This window comes from Capra hircus, chromosome 10, assembly GCF_001704415.2.
Source record: "Capra hircus breed San Clemente chromosome 10, ASM170441v1, whole genome shotgun sequence".
NCBI classification, from domain to species: Eukaryota; Metazoa; Chordata; class Mammalia; order Artiodactyla; family Bovidae; genus Capra; species Capra hircus.
In genome coordinates this window covers 31388363-31414676 of record NC_030817.1, presented here as the reverse complement: position 1 = coordinate 31414676, position 26314 = coordinate 31388363, and the positions used below count along the sequence as shown (strand labels likewise).

Here is a 26314-nt window from a genome sequence, read left to right as displayed (position 1 = left end):
TTTTCCTATTTGGAACCAGTCTGTTGTTCCATGTCCAGTTCTAACTGTTGCTTCCTGACCTGCATACAGATTTCTCAAGAGGCAGGTCAGGTGATCTGGTATTCCCATCTCTGTCAGAATTTTCCATAGTTTATTGTGATCCACACAGTCAAAGGCTTTGGCATAGTCATGAGGTTAGTAGGCCTAATTCTATAAAAAAGCAAAAGTCCAGACTGGTAAACCTAGCACTGAAAACTTTTATTCTGATATTGGTGGTTGTAGTTTAGTCACTAAGTCATGTCCACCTTTTGTGACTCCATGGCCTGCAGGCCACCAGGCTCCTCTGTCCCTTGGACTTCCCAGGCAAGAATACTGGAGTGGGTTACTATTTCCTTCTCCAGGGGATCTTCCTGACCCAGGGATTGAACCCACATCTCCTGTACTGCAGGTGGTCTCCAGCACTCAGGCAGATTCTTTATGACTGAGCCAGCAGGAAAGTCCTTTTAGTCTGAGGACATTTATTAACATAGAAAAAATCATTTGGAAACTGAGGTTTGGTTCTCTTACTTGACACAGGGGACAAAAGTAAACACTTAGAGCTCATCCAGGTATTAAGCCTGATAAAACCTTCCAGCACTTTAGTCTGGGATCCCAAAGAGCTTCACTGTCTGAAAAAAAGTGAATTAAAAGCTAACAAGCATGGTTAGTCATTCACTCATACAATGGATTGTAGCCTTCTAAGTTCCTCATCCATGGAGTTCTCCAGGCAAGAATACTGAAGTGGGTAACCATTCCCTTTTTCCAGTAGTCATGTATGGATGTGAGAGTTGGACTATAAAGAAAGCTGAATGCTGAAGAATTGATGCTTTTGAACTGTAGTGTTGGAGAAGACTCTTGAGAGTCCCCTGGACTGCAAGGAGATCAAACTAGTCCATCTTAAAGACTGATGGACTGAGTCCATCAAACTCAGTCCTGAATATTCACTGGAAGGACTGATGCTGAAGCTGAAACTCCAATACTTTGGCCATGTGATGTGAAGAACTGACTCACTGGAAAAGACTCAGGGAAAGACTGAAGGCACGAGGAGAAGGGGACGACAGAGGATGAGGTGGTTGGATGGCATCACTGACTTGGACATAAGTTTGAGCAAGCTGCAGGAGTTGGTGATGGACAGGGAAGCCTGGCATGCTGCAGTCTATGGACTGAGTGACTGAACAGAACTGGACTGAAGTATGGTTAAGTGTGACTTCAGTCACCAGGGAACCTAAAGGTAGATTAAGAAAGTTTGGAACTGCTAACATCCCAGGAATCTGACAAAAGTGAATGAAATCTGTTTCTGAGAAATATACTGTCATCCTAGACCTCAAATTGTTTCTACAAACACCTTTTTTGAAGAACACTATCCAGTTTCCTACCAGGAACAGAAGCAAACAAGACAGCATGAACAAAAACTAGCAGAAACTATAGATAAAAAGAAATAGTCCTACAAAAATACCAGACATTGGAAATAGACACTGAAATACACAAGTACTGTACTTATTATGATCAAAGAAATCCTAGACATGCTTGAAAATATGACAAGGATTTGGAAACAATGAAGAGTGACAAAGCAGAGCTGAAAATTTACCAACTCAAAAATACAAAAACCAAATTAAGAATTGAAATGAGACCATTCTCCCAAGAATGCAGCTAAGGGAGATAAAAACTAGAAAACAGACGAGCAAGTAAGAAACAGAGAGGATATTTTATTAGTACACATAATTGTGTACACAGAATTGGAGTAGTGGAAAAAGTATGGGATAAAAGAAATACATGAACAGATAACAGCTGAAAATTTTGCAGAACTTATAAAATACAGCAATTCACAGATTTTAAGATATGCAATAAATCCCAAGCAGGATAAACAAAAAGAAAAACTTAGACATATCATAGTGAAATTAAATAATTAAGTCAAAGAGAACAAATAAACCTAAGATAAACGAAAGATATGCTGTATTCGTGGACTAGAAACTTTAGTATTGTAAAAGTGCAAAATCTTCCCCAAATTGATCTACAGATTTCATTCAATCCCAATCAAAATCCAAACAGGTCTTTTGGGCAGCATTCTTTTTGCTTCTATTTGTATTGAACACATTATTCCACACCCTCACTTTCAGTCTCAGTGTGTCTTTAGATATGAAGCTGCTGCTGCTGCTAAGTCGATTCAGTAGTGTTCAACTCTGTGCGACCCCATAGACGGCAGCTTACCAAGCTCCTCTGTCCCTGGGTTTCTCCAGGGAAGAACACTGGAGTGGGTTGCCGTTTCCTTCTCCAGTGCATGAAAGTGAAAAGTGAAAGTGAAGTCACTCAGTCATGTCTGACTCTTCGAGACCCCATGAACTGCAGCCCACCAGGCCCCTCCGTCCATGGGATTTTCCAGGCAAGAGTACTTGAGTGAGTTGCCATTGCCTTCTCTGGATATGAAGCTAGTCTCTTGTAAGCAGCATATATAGACATTAAAAAAAAAAATCCATCAGCCACTCCATATCTTTGATTGGAGTATTTTCCCATTTACCTTTAAAGCAGTTACTGATAGATATGTATTTATTGATGCTTCCTCGGTGGCTCAGTGGTAAAGAATCTTCCTGCCAATGCAGGAGATGCAGTTCAATCCCTGGGTCTAGGTTGGGAAGATCCCCTGGAGAAGGAAATGGCAACCCACTCCAGTCTGGGAAATCCCATGGACAGAGAAGTTTGGTGGGCTACAGTCCGTGGAGCTGCAAAAGAGTCAGACACAGCTTTGCAGCTAAAACAACAACATGTACTTATCAACATTTTGTTGTTTATTTTCTGGTTGTTTTGGTAGTTTTTGTTCACTCTTCATCTTTTGTTCTCTCCCCTTGTGATGTGATTACTATCTTTAGTGTGATGTTTAGATTCCTTTCTCTCTTTTCTGTGTGCATCTATTACAAATTTTCTGTCTATGGTTACCACGACATATACACATAGCAGGGCTGCTCTGGTGGCTCAGATGGTTCAAGAATCTGCCTGCAATGCAGGAGTTCAGTCCCTGGGTCAGGAAGAACCCCTGGAGAAGGGAATGGTCACCAACTGCAGTATTCTTGCCTGGAGAATTCCATGGACAGAGGAGCCTGGCAGGCTATATATAGTCCATGGGTCATAAAGAGTCAGACATGACGAAGCAATGAGCACTTTCACTTCATACACATAACAACGTTTATATACATGTGATTAAGTTAACTCAGCAGTGGCCACAGGACTGAAAAAGGTCAGTTTTCATTCCAATCCCACAGGAAGGAAATGCCAAAGAATGCTCAAACTACCGCACAATTGCACTCATCTCACATGCTAGTATTGGAGAAGGAAATGGCAATCCACTCCAGTGTTCTTGCCTGGAGAATCCCAGGGACAGGGGAGCCTGGTGGGCTGCCGTCTATGGGGTTGCACAGAGTCAGACACAACTGAAATGACTTAGCAGCAGCAGCAGCAGCAGCACACACTAGTAAAGTAACGCTCAAAATTCTCCAAGCCAGGCTTCAGCAATACGTGAACCGTGAACTTCCAGATGTTCAAGCTGGTTTTAGAAAAGGCAGAGGAACCAGAGATCAAATTGCCAACATCTGCTGGATCATCGAAAAAGCAAGAGAGTTCCAGAAAAACATCTATTTCTGCTTTATTGACTATGCCAAAGCCTTTGACTGTGTGGATCACAATAAGCTGTGGAAAATTCTGACAGAGATGGGAATACCAGACCACCTGACCTGCCTCTTGAGAAACCTGAATGCAAGTTAGTAAGCAACAGTTAGAACAGGACATGGAACAACAGACTGGTTCCAAATGGGAAAAGGAGTATGTCAAGGCTGTATATTGTCACCCTGCTTATTTAACTTATATGCAGGGTACATCATGAGAAACACTGGGCTGGATGAAGCACAAGCTGGAATCAGGATTGCCAGGAGAAGTATCAATCACCTCAGATATGCAGATGACGCCACCCTTATGGAAGAAAGTGAAGAAGAACTAAAGAGCCTCTTGATGAAAGTGAAAGTGGAGAGTGAAAAAGTTGGCTTAAAGCTCAACATTCAGAAAACGAAGATCATGGCATCCGGTCTCATCACTTCAAGGGAAATAGATGGGGAAACAGTGGGAACAGTGTCAGACTTTATTTTGGGGGGCTCCAAAATCACTGCAGATGGTGACTGCAGCCATGAAATTAAAAGATGCTTACTCCTTGGAAGGAAAGTTATGACCAACTTAGACAGCATATTCAAAAGCAGAGACATTACTTTGCCGACTAAGGTCTGTCTAGTCAAGGCTATGGTTTTTCCAGTGGTCATGTATGGATGTGAGAGTTGGACTATAAAGAAAGCTGAGTGCTGAAGAATTGATGGTTTTGAACTGTGGTGTTGGAGAAGACTCTTGAGCTTTCCTTGGGCTGCAAGGAGATCCAACCAGTCCTTCCTAAAGGAAATCACTCCTGAATATTCATTGGAAGGACTGATGCTAAAGCTGAAACTCCAATACTTTGGCCACCTGATGCAAAGAAATGATTCATTTGAAAAGACCCTGATGCTGGGAGGGATTGGGGGCAGGAGGAGAAGGGGATGACAGAAGATGAGATGGTTGGATGGCATCACCGACTCAATGGACATGAGTTTGGGTAGGCTCCAGGAGTTGGTGATGGACAGGAAGTCGTGGCATGCTGCAGTTCGTGGGGTGGCAAAGAGTCAGACACGACTGAGCAACTGAACTGAACTGAACTGAGGTTAATGATCTTAAGTTTGAACACATTCTAACAACTCTGCATTTTTACTACCCCTACACATTTAGTATGTTTGACGTCATATTGTCCATCTTTTTGGCTTTTGTATAATTTAACTATTTATTGTGGATAGATGATTTTACTGCATTTATATTTTGACCTCCCCACTAGCTTTATAAGTGGTTGACCTTTACTCTATGCTTGCCTTTACCAGTGAAATTTTTCCTTTTGTAATTTTCATATTTCTAGCTATGGTCTTTTCTATTTAGAGAGGTCCCTTTAACATCTTTTGTAAAGTAGGTTTAGTACTGCTGAAGTCTTTCAGCTTTCGCATATCTATAAAACTCTATCTTTCATTAAAATCTGAATGACAGCCTTGCCAGGTAGAGAACTGGGTGTATGTTTTATCCTTTCATCACTTTAAATTTATCATGCCACTTTTTTTCTGGCCTAGAAAGCTTCTGCTAAAACATCAGCTGATAGTTTTCTCAGAGTTCCCTTGTATACAGCCAGTTGTTTTTCTTTTGCAGCTTTTAAGAGTCTCTCTTTATCTTTATTTTTTTCCATTTTCATTACAATGTGTCTTGGTGTAGTCCTCTTTGGGTTCATCTTGTTTGGGAATTTTTGTGCTTCCTGGACTTAGATATCTATTTTCTTTCTCAGGTTAGGGTAATTTTCAGCTATTATTTATTTAATTATGTTCTCTGCTCCTTTCTCTCTCTCCTCTTTTTGGGACCCCCTATAATCTGAATATTAGAGCACACTGATGCTGTCCCAGAGGTCTTTTAAACTATCCTCATTTTAAAAAAAAACAAAACTTTTTTTTATGCTCAGCTTCGGTGATTTTCACTATTTTCTTCCAGATTTCTGATAAGATCTTTAAATCAGTTACTGTGAATGATCATGATCATAATTATTATTAGTTAATGAAAATAATACTATCTTGAGAAAATTTCACATTTTCACACATACTTAAAATGTTAACTAAAAATTAATTATACTTAAAGCCATCATTTCTATCTTCCTACCTGTTTTATCTTCATCAGTAATTCATTTTTTTCAAATTGTGATGAATCATCCAGTTTTTCCTTGTTATTCTTAAAAAAAAGCCTATGAACAAAGGAAACCAAATAAATTCCTATTAAGACATGTTTTCCAGAAAAACCATATTTACTTATGATATCAGAAACTTCCAGTCCATCTCCCTATGCAACATATTTATTTACTACTCATTAAAATACACAAAAATTTTACTCTTTTGATATGATGTATTAATATTTATTTATACATTAATTTAAGAAGCAATTTTTGAATACCTACACTCTGAACATGATATAGATACTGGAGATACAGCACAGGCAAAGTCTCTACCATCATGGAAATTATACTCTAGTGAAGTAGGCAGAATAGAAGCAAGTTATCAAAAAATATATATTTTAGATAATGTTAAATGATCCAAAGACCGCAAAGTAGGGTAAAATATAGCGAAGTCCTGAGAATGATGATGGTAGTGTAGACAGGTGATTAGGGAACATCTCTTAGAATAATTTGTGAAAGACCTGAAGGATGAGAAGGAGTCCAGATATGTGAAGACCTTAAGGAAGAGCTTTTCGTATAGAAAGAACAGCAGGTGATAATAACCTGGACAGGAACATGCTTGGTGTATTAGATGAAGACAGGAGTTTGAAAAGGCTGAAGAGACAGACACAGGCCAGATCACATAGGGTCTTGAGAACAAGGTAGAAGTTCAGATTTTATTTTGAAGGAAATCAGGGGAGGACTTTTTAAGGAAAGGAATGACAGGAACTGATTCACATCTTATAAAGATGACTGGCTACGTGGTAGAGAAAGACAATAGTACAGGAAGACAGACTATGTAGCAGTCTATGGCAAGGGTCTAGAAGAGATATTGGTGGCTCAGACTGAGGCTGTAGTGGTGGAGCTGGTGAGAAGTAGTTGGACTCAGGACATATTTTGAAGATTAAGGCAATAGGACAAGCTTTTGGATTTGGCTTGAGTTAGAGTTGGATTCGGAGAAGGCAATGGCACCCCACTCCAATACTCTTGCCTGGAAAATCCCAAGGATGGAGGAGCCTGGTGGGCTGCCATCTATGGGGTCACACAGAGTCGGACATGACTGAAGCGACTTAGCAGCAGCAGCAGCAGAGTTGGATTAGGGTTAGGTTAGGTTAGGTTAGTTACCTAGTTGAGTTAGGGTTAGGTAGTGAGGAAAACTGGAATGGTGGATGACTTCTAGTTTTTCGGCTGGAGTAATTAGGTAAACAGTGATATGGAAGACTAAAGGAAGAGCTATTTCAAGGAGATGGGAAATTAAGAATTCTGTTTGGGACATGTATATTTGAGATATCCTTTAAGTGTGGTGGCTCAGATGGTAAAGAATCTGCCCTCAATGTGGGAGAACTGGGTTTGATCCCTAAGTCAGGAAGATCCCTGGAGTAGAAATGGCAACTCACTCCAGTATGCTTGCCTGGAGAATTCCATGGATAGAGGATCCTGATGGGCTATAGTCCATGGGATCGCAAAAAGTCAGACACAGCTGAGAAACTATCACTTCAATTCTCCAAGTGCTAAGGTCAAATAAGCTGCAGACTGTATGCATGTAGAGGTCAGGGCTGAATATATAAATATGGAAGTCATTGGGGGTACAGAAAGAATGAGACTGAATGAAGACATGTATGGGGAGTATGAGTACAGAATAGAGGATAGTGAATGGCTGAGAAGTCCAAAATTTAGAGACAGAAAGAAGAAATGGTTCAAGTATAGGGTCCTGAGAAGGAGCAGTGTGGTAAGTGAAATAAGAGAAGGTGATGTTTGGGAAGCCAGATGAAGAAACCATTTCAAGAAGATGAAAGTAAGCATCTGTGTCAAATTTTATTAAGAATTCAAAAACTTTAGACCAGATCACTGAAATTTGGCAGGATGAAAGTCATTGGTGACCTTGACAATTTTGAAACCACTTCAGCACTTTAAAGGAAAAAAAGCATCTATAATTGTTACAGCCTCCTGCACTATAATGGCAAGTCTATACTTTGGGTCACAAATTGGATGTCGTTTACGTACAATATTTAGTTTCTAATCTCTCAGTTCCCATATGCTGATAACCAGCTCAATGACAAAGAAAGGTCATAGCAATTTAGAAAGATAGGTACTGATTTGCCTTTTATTATGCAAATACATCATTATGGATATTAATAATAACAAAGAAGAAAGATTAAACTAGCAGTGCCTCCCATGGACTTGTAGTAAATTTTAGGTACTCTTAACTGTCCACATAATTTAATTAATTTACATTTAATTAAATTTCCACATATTTAATTTAAACTTGGAATTGAGTAATTTTTGTTTTCTCTCAATATTTTGACCTCAAAATAGATGATGAGCTTGCAAGTTAAAGAATTCATGGTGGGCGGGACACGGGGAATTAAGACTTATAGATCATTAAGAAGATAACCTATGCAAATTATTTAGTTTCTTGTTTAATTTAAAGAATCTTATAGATATTATAAAAATAACATTTTGATTCTTTAAATTCACCAAACAAGAACTGAGCTGCTTCCCTCCACCACCAAAGCTAGAAAAAAGGGACTAAGTGAGAAAATAAAAATACAGAGAATTTTCTTTTAATTTGCCAAGTAATAAAGAGGAAAAAGTAAAGTTTTATTAATAAAAAGGGGGGAGGTAAATATCCTCAATCACCAAATTAGTCAAAAGCACTTTTTCTCAGTGAGATTCTACATGAAAACTCTTAAAAAACTGGAATTTAAAAAAAAAAGTTGAGCCATTCAAAATGAAAGATCAATGAATCCCCATTTCCTTCTTTTTTAAAAAATTTTTATTTATTTTCTTTATTTATTTTTGACCGAGCTGGGTCTTTGCTGCATGGGCTTTTCTCCAGTTACAGTGAGCAGGGGCCCCTCTGGCTGTGATACGCAGGCTTCTCACCGTGGTGGCTTCTTCTGCTTCAGAACATGGGCTCCCGGACACACATACTTCAGTAACTGCAGCATCTGAGCTCAGTAGCTACAGATCCCCAGCTCTAGAGCACAGGCTCAACAGCTGTGGTGCGTGGGCTTAGCTACTCCACGGCCTGTGGGACCTTCCCAGACCAGAGATCGAACCTGTGTCTCTTGCACTGGCAGCTGGATTCTTTACCATTGAGCCAACCAGGGAAGCTCCCCATTTCCTTCTGGAACACGCTTTTAAAACTAGTTAGCTAACATGGAGAAGGAAATGGCAACCCACTCCAGTATTCTTGCCTGGAGAATCCCAGGGATGGAAGAGCCTGGTGGGCTGCCATCTATGGGGTTGCACAGAGTCGGACATGACTGAAGCGACTTATCAGTATCAGCTAACATGAAGACTGCTTATAAATTTAAAATTTTTCATCAGTGTAACAGCAAGGCTTTTAATGATAACCCCTAGAAATAATTTCAAGAGTTAATCTGTAAATTCCATGATGATTCTCTGCCTGGTATTTAAGAAATAGATATCAATTCAAACTAACTTTGTCAAAGAAAAAGATTTTTTTATTCTGATTTTTAATTGTTGTGTTACTTGAGCTTTTTGTTTTTAAATCTAGTACTGAGTATAGAGATCATTGCATATTTTATGGACAGTTGATGGTAGAGTAGCACTGTGGTACAATTGTTATTTTAGAGATGTAACTTTAAGTGCAATACATTCAAATCTATGTAGAAAAGAGTCATATTATAATAGGATTCTATATGTGAAATTACATGTCTTTTTTGGAAACTGTTCAGACCACAATTTGTCTTTTAAACTGTCGGCAAACCCTAGGGGTAAGCCCAGAAGCCATATTTATATTGAAAGACCCCACCTTCCTGTCCAGAGCTGAGCTAGACAGTATTTGTTGGGAAATCTGGGAATTCTCCTGGGAGAATCTGTTAGTCAGTCTCTAAAGTAGATGAACCTGTGCCAGGTAAACTCAGGGTGTTTAGAATAGCCATGCTTAGCCACGGGTTCACTGAGAAGACAACACAGCATGTAGATAAAGAGAAACATAAAAGGAAGCAAAGACTGTGACCTTTGAAATGGAAGGAATATTTTCTTATGTTTCTGGTTTCCGTTCCTTGGGTTAAAGTTTTTGCCTTGAGGCTTCCCTGTATTTTCTCAAGTTCTGCAAGTCCTCTTTGACTATGAACAACAATTGTAACAGCATGGTTAGGTGAGTTTGTAGCATTACAGCAATGCCTTCCTCCAGGGGCATATTTGTTTACAGGGAGTAAGGAACTGAAATGAGGATAATCCATACCCCCAAATCCATCCCTCTTCCTAAATTAAACACATCATCCTCAATTGTTTCTCCTAATCATTTGAAAAACTGGTTAATTTCAAAATGAAGATGTGCTTCTATAAAGCTGAAAATCACAGAAACTTTAGTAAACTAAGAGAATATAATTTTCATCTAATATTAGAAAAAATTTTCTAATGAAAGTAACATCATATCTAGAAATGCTTCAGTGAAAAGAAAGTATTATCCTTACATTTTATCCTCCAGGATCTTACAAGATTTCTTTATGTCTTCAATCTTCTGTTCCCACTCTCTTATTGATTCCTGTAGTCGTGCTATTTCTAAATTGTGATCACTAAGAACCTGTTGAAAATTCAATAAATCATCAAATGACTCATGACAGCAGTTCAATTCATTAAATATTCATGTATCATCCATTCATCTTTTATACTGGGAGTGCCTTTAGTTAAAATAAAAATCAATCATTATATTACTTGTTTCTTTATAAAACAAACTGAGACAGAAGTAATCCTGAAATCATCAGAAAAAAAAAAAAACAAAATTTGGGACGAAGAGAAATGAATTACAGCAATAGGAATGTAAAAACTATATAAAAAAACTTTAAAGACATGAATTCATCTTGAATACCATTTTAAAAATTAAATATACATTTTAATAATTATTTTCAAAATGTTATTCCAGAATACTGGAATGAGTATTATTTTAAAAGTCAAAACAAATCAGGTCTTTTGCCTTATTTGATAGCTATGTTCATGCTGAAGATTTTTTTTTAATACTTAATCAGCATTTTGGAAATGGAAAAATTGGGTATGATGAAAAAATGTTATCATAATTTAAAGAAAACTATGAATGAAGAAAATTCATAGTGAAACATATTTTTATAACACAGTTTTAGTAAAGGAAAAGGGAAGGCAAATTTATTGGAGCTTAGATCTACATTTCCACTTGTGAGGGAAAGTGGAGCTGAGAGGAAAGCTAATCAAACAGATTCCTTTGCTCTCTGCATAGAGTTACCCTGGGCAGATTATTTAACTTCCCCCAATCCTGCACACCAACGTGGGGTCAGAGAACATATGTCAGGGGTATAGAGGCACTCTCAGTCATGTCAGGTGAGACAGGTGAGTGAAAGCTCCCCAAACATTTTTTCTCTAAAGCACTCATATGACTGAACTTGTGGACCATAGTTCCAGAGTTAACAGGAGTCTGAAATCCTAGAACTGCCATCAAAAGTCAGTAGACTGTCCAAGGGACTCTGACTGATCGTTAAGATTAGTGACTATATGCTCAAGGCCCGTCCAGCCTGATATTCGTTGCCTCTAGCCCTCTAACCTCTCCGCCCTAGACTGTAGGGCACCTTGAGAATCAATCATACACTGTTCTTTTCTGCCAGAATCACATTAGCTTGATCTGGTTGCAAAGTTTTCTAAACCAAAAGCGCCACATGAAGGGGAACCTGAAACTCCCAGTAGTCTCAAGTTCATGGCCAAAATGTTGTTTTCTAATCTCAGGAAATAACAACATCAACCACAACAAACTTTACCAAATACAAAGCACTCAGCTAAAAGCCTTATAGGCATGACCTCATTCCTTCTCCACAAAAGTCCTTTGAAGCAGGCAGTCCTACGACCTCCATACTATAGACAAGGAAACTCTGGGTTAGTAAAGCTGAGATTCAGATGCAGGTTTCTCTGATATGTATGTGAAGCTCATGCTCAGTCATGTCTGACTCTTTCAAGACCCCATGAACTGTAGCCTTCCAGGCTCCTCTGTCCGTGGAATTTTCCAGGCATGAATACTGGAGGGGGTTGCCATTTTCTACTCCAGGGCATCTAACTGACCCAGGGATCGAACCTGCCTATCCTGAATTAGCAAGCTGGTTCTTTACCACTGAGCCACCTGGGAAGCCTCTGTGATACTGCCATTGTGCTTTAAACACTATTCTCCACCGGTAAGGTGGGATGGAGTATTGGATTGGGGGAGGTAGAGAGACACTGGGTTTTCCTCATAGCTCAGTCGGTAAAGAATCTGCCTGCAGAGGAGGAGACCCGGGTTCAATCCCTGGGTCAGGAAGATCTCCTGGAGAAGGAAATGGCAACCCACTCAACGATTCTTGCTTGGAGGATCCAATGGACAGAGGAGTCTGGTGGGCTATAGTCCATGAGGTCGCAAGAGTCGGATATGACTTAGCAACCAAAGAGAGAGAGACACTTGAGGTGAGTATCCCTGATACCTCAAGCCTTGTCTTATCTGGCCTTAGAGATCTCTGGAGCACAGGTTAAGGAACAAATACTTCATTTTTCCAAGCTAACTGGTAAGTGTGACATAATTTATGAGGCCCTAAATTTATGCTTAGGCATGCAGATAAAATCTGTTTTATCCAACCCATCTTCTTCTTTGAACCTAGCTAGATTTATGCTTCCGTACTGCATTGATATTTGAAAAAAACAGATAATGATCTTGTATGCAGAGAAATTTTTTTGTTTTACTAGTGTTTTTGTAATTGGATGTCATAATAGATGCATTGTAACTATAATGGTCAAGGAAAAAAGCGTGGGTACTCAGTTGTGTCTGACTCTTCATGACCCCATGGACTGAAGCCCACCAGGCTCCTCTGTCCAAGGTATTCTCCAGGCAAGAATATTGGGAATGGGTCGCCATTTCCTCCTTCAGGGGATCTTCTCAACCCAGGGATCAAACCCATGTCTCCTGCATTGGCAGGTGGATTCTTCACCATGGAGCCACCAGGAAAGCCCATAATGGTCAGAACTACCCTATAAATGGAATTAACTGAACATTCTAATAAGAAATGTTGCATATATATTAGTATTACTATTGCCCCATATAGTTTTACATGTAATTCTCAATACAGATGGAGGACTTCCCTGGTGGCACAGCAGTAAGGATCCACCTGCCAATGCAGGAGATGTGGGTTCGATCCCTGGATGGGAAAGATCCCCTAGAGCAGTAAATGGCAATCCAGTCCAGTATTCTTGCCTGGAAAGTCCCATGGACAGAGGAACCAGGTGGGCCACAGTCCATGAGGTCACAAAGAATCAGACATGACTTAGTGACTACATAACAATTCAAAACAGATAGAAGAAATCACTAAAGACTCATTAATTCAACTAATTATGACAGATTACAGGTGTTTCTATTTTAATTAACATAGAAGTAGTATTAGCATTGACCTCTTCAACTATAGTCACCTCCATAAGCTCAGTATTCTCATCTTTAAAATGAGGATAACCCTCATTTTAAAGTACTGACTATCACAGTACTGGCTTTTTCAATCAATGTTATCAATTTTTAAAAGTAAAAGTGCATATTAATGTTCTTATACCCAGTATAAATGGAGAGCCCAAATTCTGTTTGATTATCACATATTCAGAAATAAGGAACCTGTCCATGGTTATTCACTTTGTTATACAGAATAAAGCAATCTCACAGAAACATTACATAAGGTTCTGTATGCATTTGGTCAGTTCTATATGTGTTTTTTAAAACCAGTTTTATAGTACTTTGGCCCATTAAAGGGACTTCATGTGTAGCTCAGGCAGTAAAGCAACTGCCTGCACTGAGGGAGGCCTGGGTTCAATTTCTTGGTTGGGCAGTCCATTAAATGCAATTTATACCTAAGGCATTCCAAACTTACTTCTTTTCATCATATTCCTGAAGAAAACATAACTGCACTACGACACTTTAAATAATATGTCAGAAAACGTTAACATGCTCAAAACATTCTCCCCAGAATGGCATGAAGATGAATTAAAATCAACTCCTTTTTTAAAAAACCTCCTGCTATGTTTAAGGCAGCGTATATTGAGAAGCCTGGGGTCAGACATGAAAAACTAGTTTTTATTTTTTCTTACCACTGTGCTCGTAGTAACAGTTTCTCTCATTTTTGTCATTGTAAGCCTTAATTTATCCAATTCTTTCTTCTTTGCATAAGCTTCTTCTCTCTTAAGTTCACAGAGTTTTTTACATTCTTCAATCTGTATTAATAAACATAATAAACCAAACCTAAAGCTTAAGATGACAACAAAGCTTAGGAAATCCTTTAAAAATTTTTTGCTGACCTAATTCATATCTACATATACCATATTTAACCTAAGTATTTTATCAAATTAAAACAAGCGGGTTTGGGCTTATTTTGAGGCATCAAAGGAAAAATAATAAGTCACAAAGACTGAACTGTAATTACAAAATGTTGAACTAGTAAATTTAGAGTCACAATAAAACAATGATCATTAAAAGCAAATTATAAAAGTAGCTTTTGTTCTAAAATTTACTAGTAAAACAATTACTGGTAAAATACAATAATATATAAAATAAAAAAAAAAGATTTATAGCATATTAGGAGCCTCTTGAGAAATCTGTATGCAGGTCAGGAAGCAACAGTTAGAACTGGACATGGAACAACAGACTGGTTCCAAATAGGAAAAGGAGTACTTCAAGGCTATATATTGTCACCCTGCTTATTTAACTTCTATGCAGAGTACATCATGAGAAACGCTGGACTGGAAGAAACACAAGCTGGAATCAAGATTGCCGGGAGAAATATCAATCACCTCAGATATGCAGATGACACCACCCTTATGGCAGAAAGTGAAGAGGAGCTAAAAAGCCTCTCGGTGAAAGTGAAAGAGGAGAGTGAACAAGTTGGCTTAAAGCTCAACATTCAGAAAACGAAGATCATGGCAGCCAGTCCCATCACTTCATGGGAAATAGATGGGGAAACAGTGGAAACAGTGTCAGACTTCATTTTTTTGGGCTCCAAAATCACTGCAGATGGTGATTGCAGCCATGAAATTAAAAGACGCTTCCTCCTTGGAAGAAAAGTTATGACCAACCTAGATAGCATATTCAAAAGCAGAGACATTACTTTGCCGACTAAGGTCCGCCTAGTCAAGGCTATGGTTTTTCCTGTGGTCATGTATGAATGTGAGAGTTGGACTGTGAAGAAGGCTGAGCACCGAAGAATTGATGCTTTCGAACTGTGGTGTTGGAGAAGACTCTTGAGAGTCCCGTGAACTGCAAGGAGATCCAACAAGTCCATTCTGACAAGATCAGCCCTGGGATTTCTTTGGAAGGAATGATGCTAAAGCTGAAACTCCAGTACTTTGGCCACCTCATGAGAAGAGTTGACTCACTGGAAAAGACTCTGATGCTGGGAGGGATTGGGGGCAGGAGAAGAAGGGGACGACAGAGGATGAAATGGCTGGGTGGCATCACTGACTCGATGGATGTGAGTCTGAGTGAACTCTGGGAGTTGGTGATGGACAGGGAGGCCTGGCGTGCTGTGATTCATGGGGTCGCAAAGAGTCGGACACGACTGAACGACTGAACTGAACTGAACTGAGGAGAGTCAAAGGAAGGAATTAAGAATTGTTCAGATATTTAAATTCACATTATTTAATGAGGAATAAAACAGACCAAAACTAAAATTATTGCAGGTAGGGCAGCTCACAGCCTTGAACAACTTACCATTGTGTCACCCATACCAGCTCTGAGAACTAACGGATCCTTACTTTGATTTATCTGTTTCAAAAGCACCCGGTATTTGGCAAAAATGCTTTGTGGCTATGCCTTAAGAGATATTAGGTGGTCAAATGCCCTGAACTGGCTGTGTGACTTGACCACAGGAATGCCCTTCCTGTGCACATAAGACCTGAGGTGTTGGAAAGTTAACTTTGCTTCTTTACCATGTTAAGATCTCTGCCCAAACAGGGTATTTGTACTCTACTAGGCAAACCACTCCAGTGTTCTTGCTGGGTGAATACCAGGGACGGGGGAGCCTGGTGGGCTGCCGTCTATGGGGTCGCAGAGTCAGACATGACTGAAGCGATTTAGCAGCAGCAGCAGCAGCCCCAGCAGCAGGAGGCGCAACTTACGCCCCGTGCAAGGAAGCATGAAAGACTGCGCATGCTCGACTGCGCATGCTCCAGCTGCCCTGGTTCTACAAATCTCCGCCCCTTTCCTAGAGCCCTGATGACTGCAGCCTCCTACTCCTGAGAATTCGTTTACTCTCCTTCCTTCAGGAAGATGGTGTATTTAGAGCAGAAGCTCTCTCTTCTCTGTTCCTTAATCAATGAATTGAGTTCCTGATTTGCTATACCGAACCCTGTTTCGTTTGACTGGCATTTGCGACACTGGGCAAAGGACCCATAGAAGGGGTCACCAACCTGTTGGGAACTGATAAATTTTCACATATTGAGATATAAGGAAGTCACTCTGGCTTATACATCAGCTAACCTGAATTTTATGCTAACTAAAATAGCCTTTTCGTGGTCTATCATACCTGCATTCTACATCAGCTGTAACTATTTAAGAAAAGGAAACATTAATAAGTAAGGAAAATTCGTGTTAAAAATAAAGATTAAATGTCCCTCTTCCTGGGATGCTAAGTATGTTGTTACTCCTTTGATGATAAGACTCCCTTCCCAGGTGCTGGTCTGTTTTTTTTTTTTTTTCTTTTTCAGAACGTTGAAGAAATGTAACTCTGACTTGTTCAGTAGTCTTTGTTCTGACAAGATATAAAACTGTGCTGAAAACCCTGCTTTTACAGAACAGCTCCTTGGAGTAATCTGGGAAGATGGCTTCTAAACTAGTTCTTAGTTTGACTCAAATAAAACTCTATAGATTGTTTATCGACTATTTTCATTAACAGGATAAATAACAATTTTACTAAGATCAAACATATTGTGATTACCTGTCAGATCCTACTTAAATGAGTCACCTTCTTATCAAAATCAAACACATCATGGATTTGTTGGCAAGGTGAATTATCAAGAGCAAGGCAAGTGAGCAGTAAGGCCTGAGAAAGCATATTTAACTTTATATTAAAGAATTAATGAAAATATATAGTGGTGTGGTTTTCCATCAGTCATCAGCCAATTCACTCAAAGTGGCTACTCTGAATGAATGTAATCATTATCAATTATCTCTGCACTAGGGCACAGGTGCATTTAAATGAAATTGGTGATAATAAATTTTATTGAAAATTGATATTCTGTCCTCATTCGTTGGCTTAAAACTTCTCCCAAAGTCTTGTAATTATAGAAATAATATTAGCAAAAACAATTCTGTTTTGTGTTAGAGGAGACTGTGTGTTTGAAGACTCTGACAGCTATAAACAGGTTTTCCTTTCTCATTTGAAATAAAGGGAATTAACAAGCTTAACACCATGGCATATGGTGTGCATTTAGTGAGCATCAATGGTTGACTCCTTAATATCCACCCTAGCTGGTCTAGCCCACTAGTACATGCATTCCCTTAGGATCCATTAGTATTCTGAGGTGGGCACTATCTTAACCTGGCAAGAAGACTTATGCCCCTGGTTGGGAAAGGTTTTCTTCTTCTATGTGAATATGGAAGCATACAGGCCAGTTGTCACTGGCAGGCATCTTGTGATGATGAGGGAAACCAGCCTTAAAATGAAAGATGGAAGAGGGATGAGCCACTGAATTAGCTAGTCCTGGAGTCTGCCCTACCTTGGGAATTCCTACTGTGTAAGATGATAAATGCCCTTACTATTTAAGCAAGTTTGAGTCAAGGCTTTTGCTATTTGCATCTGAGTACTCTAAGGCTTTTCCTTTTCTCCCAGGGCACTAGACCAAGGGTAGGCAAACTACTACCTGTGGGCCAAATCCAGCCACTACCTGTTTTTGCAAAGCCACACTTATTCATTGAATTAGTGCTTTTGACTGAGAAACACTATCCACAAAAGGAAGGAGAACCTATCATATTCTCAAATTCTCAATCTGAAGTCCCTCTGGGCTTCCTTTTAAAATTTTTATGTAAAATATATATTATATTTTATATAATATTTATTATATATATTATATTCTTTATATTAAAGAATAGGAAGGGATGGGAGAGGGTGGAAACTTGTCTCTAGGGCTTAAAATGAAGTTAGAAACTCAATCTCTCAATACAGTAATATCATACATGCAAGGTATGCCAGGCACCCATCATGGTGCTAGAATCCAGCAACAAAAAGACGGATAAAATCCCTGCCTGGTGGAGTCTTCCTTCTGGTGGGCAAATGTCGGTAATACTCAGGCCACCATTGACCATTGTTTCAGCCCCAGCAGAAGTGAAAAAAAAAAAAAGCGACTAGGCTCTCCCCACTCCCCACCTACACTGCCCTGCACATCATCCCTCAAGCTGTGCCCATGCACACACATCCCGCTTTTTACCCCTGTAACTTCAGTGAGCCCCTCCAGTGTGGGAGTTCTGGACTACTCAGAGAGAAAGTCAAGCAGAGGGCTGGAAACAGTGGGTGAAATTAAGTCCTCTCAGCATTGTTGTGGGTAGAGAAAGAAAAGAGGAAAAACCCATTTTTGTTCTTATTATTCTGATACCATTTCACTGAAATAACAATAAATCCAAGCAAGGTCTAGCCCAGTGACAGGAGCCACGGATTTCAGTTGACTCCAGAACTGCAGTGCAGAGTAACAATGGTTTCGTCCCCTGAAAAGGTCCATGGAGCTCGACTTTTACAAATTCTGGTTGGTGGTTGCAGACTGCCCAAAGGACCCCTTGTCAATGACTTCACAAAGCACCTGTTCTGAGGGTGACTAAGGCTGAGCTATTTACACTTTTTTTAAAAATCCATGGTTTTAGTGTAAAACTGTTTATGAAGACATAGGTGCTTTAAAGGATAAAAACTCTCAGACCTAACTGGAACTTATGAATAGTCTTATCATGAAAAAAGGTGGTGCTAGTGGTAAAGAACTTGCCTGCTAATGCAGGAGGTGTAAAGTTGTGAGTTAGGAAGATCCCCTGGAGGAGGGCATGGCAACCCACTCCAGTACTCATAACTAGAGTATCCCATGGACAGAGGAGCCTGGCAGGCTATGGTCCATAGGGTCACAAAGAGTCAGACACAACTGAAGTAACTTTGCACGCATCATGGAAACAATCACAAGAACCAAATTGAGACAAGAACGAAGAGGGCAGGGGACAAAGCCATGGAGAAAAACAGGATACTACGAAAACTGGTTAAACTGTAGATAGGCCCAGGATGGCAGAAAATTTGACTTTCAGTTGACCTCGAGCTTCTTTATATGCTCATTGTAATATATTAGCATATGCTAAATGACACACCCACAAGTGCCATGACAATTTGAAAGCTGACCATAAAAAGCCAGAAAGTGGGCAGTGACCAAATTTCTGAAAATCCCCACCCCTTACCCAAAACAGCAGTGCAGCTCTGGAGTGACTTTGAGGAGATATCCCACATCCAACGGCATAGGAGAAGCCCCAGCAAGACAGTAGGAGGGGCGAAATCACATTTAGAATCAAACCACATACCCACCAGAGACGCTCAGAGGGCTCAAACAAACCTTGTGTGCACCAGGATCCAGAGACCCCACGGAGACTGAGACAGAACTGTGTTTGAGTGTCTCCTATGGAGGTATGGGTCAGCAGTGGAATGCTGCAGAGGCAGGGGCTCTGGGTGCAGCAGACTTGCGTATGGCATAAGCCCTCTTGAAAGAGGTTGCTTATTAACCCCACCATAGAGCTGCCAGAACTTACATAAGACTGAGGAAATAGACTCTTGGAGGGCACAAACAGAACCTTGTGTGCACCACTACCCAGGAGAAAGGAGCAGAGACCCCACAAGAGACTGACTGAGACTTGCCCGGGAGTGTCCAGGAGTCTCCCGCGGAGGCGTGGGTTGGCGGTTGCCTGCTGCAGGGTTGGGGGCACTGAGTGTACCAGTGTGTGCATGGGACCTTTTGAAGGCCATTATCTTCACTAATGGCACAATAGTTTGGACCCAGGTAAAGAACAGGTAGGGAACACAGCTCCACCCATCAACAGAAAATTGGATTAAAGATTTACTGAGCATGGCCCCGCCCATGAGAACAAGACTTAGTTTCCCCCTCAGTCAGTCTCTCCCATCAGGAAGCTTCCATAAGCTTCTTATCCTTCTCCATCAGAGGGCAGACAGACTGAAAACCACAATCACAGAAATCTAACCAATCTGATCACATGGACCACAGCCTTGTCTAACTCAGTGAAACTAGGAGCCATGCCGTGTAGGGCTACCCAAGACAGACGGGTCACGGTGAAGAGTTCTGACAAAATGTGGTTCACTGGAGAAGGGAATGGCAAACCACTTCAGTATTCTTGCCTTGAGAACCCCATGAACAGTATGAAAAGGCAAAAAGATAGGACACTGAAAGATGAACTACCCAGGTTGGTAGGTGCCCAATGTGCTACTGGAGAACAGTGGAGAAATAAGCCCAGAAATAATAAAGAGACAGAGCCAAAGCAACAACACCACCCAGTTGTGGATGTGACTGGTGATAGAAGTAAAGTCCGATGCTGTAAAGAGCAATATTGCATAGGAACTTGTAATGTTAGCTCCATGAATCAAGGCAAATTGGAAGTGGTCAAACAGGAGATGGCAAGAGTGAACATTGACATTTTAGGAATCAGCAAACTAAAATGCACTGGATTGGGTGAATTTCACTAAGATGACCATTATATCTACTATTGTAGGCAAGAATCCCTTAGAAGAAATGGAGTAGCCATCATATTCAACAAGAGTCTGAAATGCAGTACTTGGAAGCAATCTCAAAAATGACAGAATGATTTCTGTTCATTTCCGAGGCAAACCAATCAATATCACAGTAATCCAAGTCTATGTCCTGACCAGTAATGCTGAAGAAGCTGAAGCTGAATGGTTCTATGAAGACCTACATGATCTTCTAGAACTAACACCCCAAAAAGATGTCCTTTTCATTATAGGGGACTGGAATGCAAAAGTCGGAAGTCAAGAAATACCTGGAGTAACAAGGCAAACTTGGCCTTGGAGTACAGAATGAATCAGGTCAAAGGCTAAAAGAGTTTTGTCAAGAGAATGCACTGGTCATAGCAAACACCTTCTTTCAACAATGCAAGAGAAGACTCTACACATGGACATCACCAGATGGTCAATACTGAAATCAGGTTGATTATATTATTTGCAGCCAAAGATGGAGACACTCTATACAGTCAGCAAAAACAAGATGGGGAGCTGACTGTGGCTCAGATCATGAACTCCTTATTGCCAAGTTCAGACTTAAATTGAAGAAAGTAAGGAAAACCACTAGACCATTTTCAGGTATGACCTAAATCAAATCACTTACAATTATACAGTGGAGGTAATAAATAGATTCAAGGGATTAGATCTGATAAACAGAGTACCAGAAGAACAATGGATGGAGGTTCATGACATTGTACAGGAGGCAATGATCAAGACCATCCCAAAGAAAAAGAAATGCAAAAGGCAAAATTGTTGTCTGAGGAGGCTGAGAAATGAAGAGAAGTGAAAGGCAAAGGAGAAAAGGAAGGATATACCCATTTGAATGAAGAGTTCCAAAGAACAGAAAGGAGAGGTAAGAAAGACCTCCTCAAGGATCAATGCAAAGAACAGAGGAAAACAATAGAATGGGAAAGACTAGAGATCTCTTCATGAAAATTAGAGATACCAAGGGAACATTTCATGCAAAGATGGGCTCGATAAAGGACAGAAATGGTATGGACCTAACAGAAGCAGAAGATATTAAAAAGAGGTGGCAAGAATACACAGAAGAACTATACAAAAAAGATCTTCATGACCCAGATAATCACGATGGTATGATCACTCACCTAGAGCCAGACACTCTGGAATGCAAAGTCAAGTGGGTCTTAGGAAGCATCACTATGAACAAAACTAGTGGAGGTGATGGAATTTCAGTTGAATTATTTCAAATTCTAAAAGATGATGCTGTGAAAGTGCTGCACTCAATATGCCAGCAAATTTGGAAAACTCAGCAATGGCCACAGGACTGGAAAAGGTTAGTTTTCATTCCAATCCCAAAGAAAGGCAACACCAAAGAATTCTCGAAGTAGCATACAATTAAACTCAGCTCACACACTAGTAAAGTAATGCTGAAAATTCTCCAAGGCAGGTTTCAACAGTATGTAAACTCTGAATTTCCAGATGTTCAAGGTAGATTTAGAAAAGGCAGAGGAAACAGAGATCAAATTGACGACATTCATTGGATTATCAAAAAAGCAAGAGAGTTCCAGAAAAACATCTACTTCTGCTTTATTGACTATGCCAAAGCCTTTGACTGTGTGGATCACAATAAACTGTGGAAAATTCTGGAAGGGATGAAAATACCAGACCACCTGACCTGTCTCTTGAGAAATCTGTTTGCAGTTCAGGAAGCAAGAGTCAGAACTAGACAAGGAACAAGAGACTGGTTCCAAATAGGAAAAGGGTATGTCAAGGCTGTATATTGTCACCCTAATTATTTAACTTATATGCAGAGTACATCATGCTTGGCTGGATGAAGCACAAGCGGGAATCAAGATTGCCAGGAGAAAGATCAATAACCTCAGATATGCAGATGCCATCACCCTCATGGAAGAAAATGAAGAAGAACTAAAGAGCCTCTTGATGAAAGTGAAAGAGGAGAGTGGAAAAGTTGGCTTAAAGCTCAACATTCAGAAAACTAAGATCATGGCATCCGGTCCCATCACTTCATGGCAAATAGATGGTGAAACAGTGGAAACAGTGTCAGACTTTATTTTGGCGGGCTCCAAAATCACTTCAGATGGTGACTGCAGCCATGACATTGAAAGATGCTTACTCCTTGGCAGGAAAGTTATGACCAACCTAGATAGCATATTAAAAAGCAGAGACATTACTTTGCCAACAAAGGTCCATCTAGTCAAAGCTATGGTTTTTCCAGAGTCATGTACATGATGTGAGAGTTGGACTATAAAGAAAGCTGAGCAATGAAGAATTGATGCTTTTGGACTGTGGTGTTGGAGAAGACTCTTGAGAGTCCCTTGGACTGCAAAGAGATCCAACCAGTCCATCCTAAAAGAACTCTGTCCTGAATATTCATTGGAAGGACTGATGCTGAAGCTGAAACTCCAATATTTTGGCCACCTGATGTGAAGACCTGACTCATTTGAAAAGACCCTGATGCTGGGAAAGATTGAAGGTGGGAGGAGAAGTGGACTACAGAGGATGAGATGGTTGCATGGCATCACCGACTCGATGGACATGAGTTTGAGTAAACCTTGAGAATTGGTGATGGACAGGGAGGCCTGGCATGCTGCAGTCAATGGGGTCACAAAGAGTCAGACGTGACTGAGCTACTGAACTGACTGACTTGACTACCCAAAACAGAATATTTCTCTCACCAGTTATATGAAATTACCCAAACCATAAGAACCTCCATATCCTGAGGCCGCTCTCACTTTCTAAGACAGGCCCAAATTCTGCTTGTGGAATATGTGTGTCTATAAATAAACTTGCTTTCGCTTTATTTTGGCTCACTCTTGAATTCTTTCTTTATCAAAACCAAGGATGTTCACTTGGCAGTCTGTCCCAGAGGTTCACTCTTTTTCCAGGAAGTGATATTTTTCTTTTGTGCATCAAAATCTTGATCACTGAGAGACTATATTCCACTAAATTTTAATTAAGACACAAGAAATGCAATATAATAAATGTTTTTTTCTTTCTTTATACATATACATGTATATGTGTATTTAACATAGCAGGTTGCAAGCCCAGGTCTCATTTTCTGCATTCTAGTTATGCCAGTTCATAACTATAAATATTCTCATGATGGAGATACCAGGGGCTCAACAGCAATTGTCATCCTGGGCTGGACCCTCACTACTTGGAGGAAAAGAAGGTTGCTGCTGGGAACACCTAAAATGGAGATAAACCTGCTTTTCCTGGGGCAACCTGATGTGAAGAACAACAAAGAGGAACCGATCAGAAGCCATTCTGAGGATGAATTCTTAACAGTTCAGGAGGCAGTAGTTATCTCTGCTGAGCCTCATAAAATTGCTGGTCTCAAAATACCAGCTTTGGGGCTGTGCACAAAAAACATGTGGCCTGCCATTTCAGTAAACAATGAATGTTGCTCACAGTCAAGTATCAGCTACTGTGCAGTCTAAGCCTGGATGGTGTGCCCTGAGGGAATTCAGGATGGAGTGAAACAAGATACTGGCCCTAGAGTTAAGATTCATAACAAAGTGAAACTGTTTACCTCAGATTGGGATGCTAATCCACATGGCTGGGACTTGAGCCCAGCCTAAATGAAAGGTACTAGGTTTCAAGACCTAATGAAGCTCAGGTTCCTGATGTCTCATCACAGAAAGAATTCAGTGAGAGACAAAGAGGCAAGAAATGGATTTATTCAGATTCAGAGAGAAGCACACTCCCCAGACAGAGTGTAGGCCATGGGAGAGGGTGAGTGGCTGTGAAATGTGATGTGGTTTGTTTTTATGGACTGGGTAATTTCATATGCTAATAAGTGGGAGGATTATTCTAACTATTTGGGGGAAGGTGTGCCGATTTCCAGGAACTGGGCCACCATCTACTCCTTGGTCTTTTGATAGAGGCTTGCAACTGTCATGACACCTCTGGTGTGTCATTTAGCTTGCTTGAGGATCAAGGTCTAGTCAAAGTTAACTTGTCTGCCATCTTGGATCCATTTGATTCTAATCTGTTTATGTTGTGTCCTTGGGCTATGTCATTCTTTCAAAAGTTGTGCCCTACCATTTCCCTCCTGTTCCAAAAGGAATTATTTCAATGAGCCTATACTCTTGCATCTTCCCATATAGAGAAAAGCACTAAAATCATTAACATGAGATATCTGTTTTTTGTGTGTGTGATTAGCAATAATGTTTCGATTTGGACTACGTGGTTTTTCTCAGCTCTATATATCCTGGCTCCTCTATTACCTCTTTGGGACACTTCCTCAGAACTATTTGAGAGGCCACCTTTCCAGCCTGCATTCTCCAGTAAAGTCCTCAAATAAAATATAACTCACAGCTTCTACGTTGTGTCTTTATTTTGTATTCACGGACCTAACATTCCAGGTTCCTATGCAATATTGCTCTTTACAGCATCAGACTTTACTTCTACACCAGTCACATCCACAACTGGGTGTTTTTTTGCTTTGGCTCCATCTCTTCATTATTTCTGGAGTTATTTCTCCACTGATTTCCAATAGCACATTTGGCACCTATGGACCTGGGGAGTTCATCTTTCAGTGTCCTATCTTTTTGCCTTTTCATACTGATCCAACATCTGTTGGATCACATAACTCTCATAAGAGAGTTCTAGAAAAACATCTATTTCTTCTTTATTGGCTATGCCAAAGCCTTTGACTGTGTGGATCACAATAAACCGTGGAAAATTCTTAAAGAGATGAGAATACCAGGCCACCTGACCTGCCTCCTGAGAAATCTGTATGCAGGTCAAGAAGCAACAGTTAGAACTGTTAGGTAGTTCGAATAGAGAAAAGGAGTCCAAAATGGCGGTAGCTAAAAGACAAGAAAGGGAAAAGCCCGGGAAAACAGAACAAAGGAAGGTCAAAGGAAGGTCTGAGGGCTGGAGTGAAGACCTCAGGAAGAACAAACAGCACTCCTGGCTAAGCCCAATTTGCATAGGGCAGGTCCAGGGGGAGAAAAAAAACATAAAAGGAGGAGCCCAAGTGCTTTCTCTCTCTCTCTCTGTCTCTCTCCACCACGGCCCCAACCTCCACCCCTGCGCCCGCTGGCATGCTCCTCCACTCTCTTCTCTTCGAGAATTGATTCTCCTGCTATCTTCTAAATAAAATACAGCTGTAACACGGATTTGTCTAAGAGCTATGACATAGTTTGTTCAAAACCTGAGAGCTGTGACGCGCCGAGGGCTTTAATGTCCCTTGCTCCAAATCGTTGTGATGAGACAAAGAACCGAGGAGCATACACTCGCCTGACAGAACCAAATATGGAACAAGGGGCTGGTTCCAGATTGGGAAATGAGTGCGTCAAGGCTGTATACTGTCACCCTGCTTGTTTAACTTATATGCAGAGTACATCATGAGAAACACTGGGCTGGATGAAGCACAAGCGGGACTCAAGATTGCAGTGAGAAATGTCAATAACCTCAGATATGCAGATGCCACCACCCTCATGGAAGAAAGTGAAGAACTAAAGAGCCTGTTGATGAAAGTGAATGAGGAGAGTGAAAAATTTGGCTTAAGACTCAACATTCAGAAATCTAAGATCATGGCATCCAGTCCCACCAGTTCATGGGAAATAGATGGTGAAACAGTGGAAACAGTGAGAGACTTTATTTTTTTTGGCTCCAATATCACTGCAGATGGTGACTGCAGCCATGAAATTAAAAGACACTTACTCCTTGGAAGGAAAGTTATGACCAACCTAGACAGCATATTAAAAAGCAGAGACATTACTTTGCCAACAAAGGTCTGTCTAGTCAAAGC

The 26314-nt window shown here is 40.4% G+C and overlaps 1 protein-coding gene across 1 annotated transcript in view; it reads right to left on the bottom strand.

Annotated features, from left to right (window-relative positions):
• Window positions 1-26314, bottom strand: part of CCDC175 (coiled-coil domain containing 175) — a 78678-nt gene that overhangs the window by 38296 nt on the left and 14068 nt on the right. Inside the window, exons 6-8 of the mRNA XM_018053798.1 lie at window positions 13904-14026; window positions 10267-10376; window positions 5770-5851 (exon numbers count right to left, since the gene is read on the bottom strand). Coding sequence (XP_017909287.1) covers window positions 5770-5851; window positions 10267-10376; window positions 13904-14026 — 315 coding nt within the window. The remainder of the gene's footprint in view (window positions 1-5769; window positions 5852-10266; window positions 10377-13903; window positions 14027-26314) is intronic.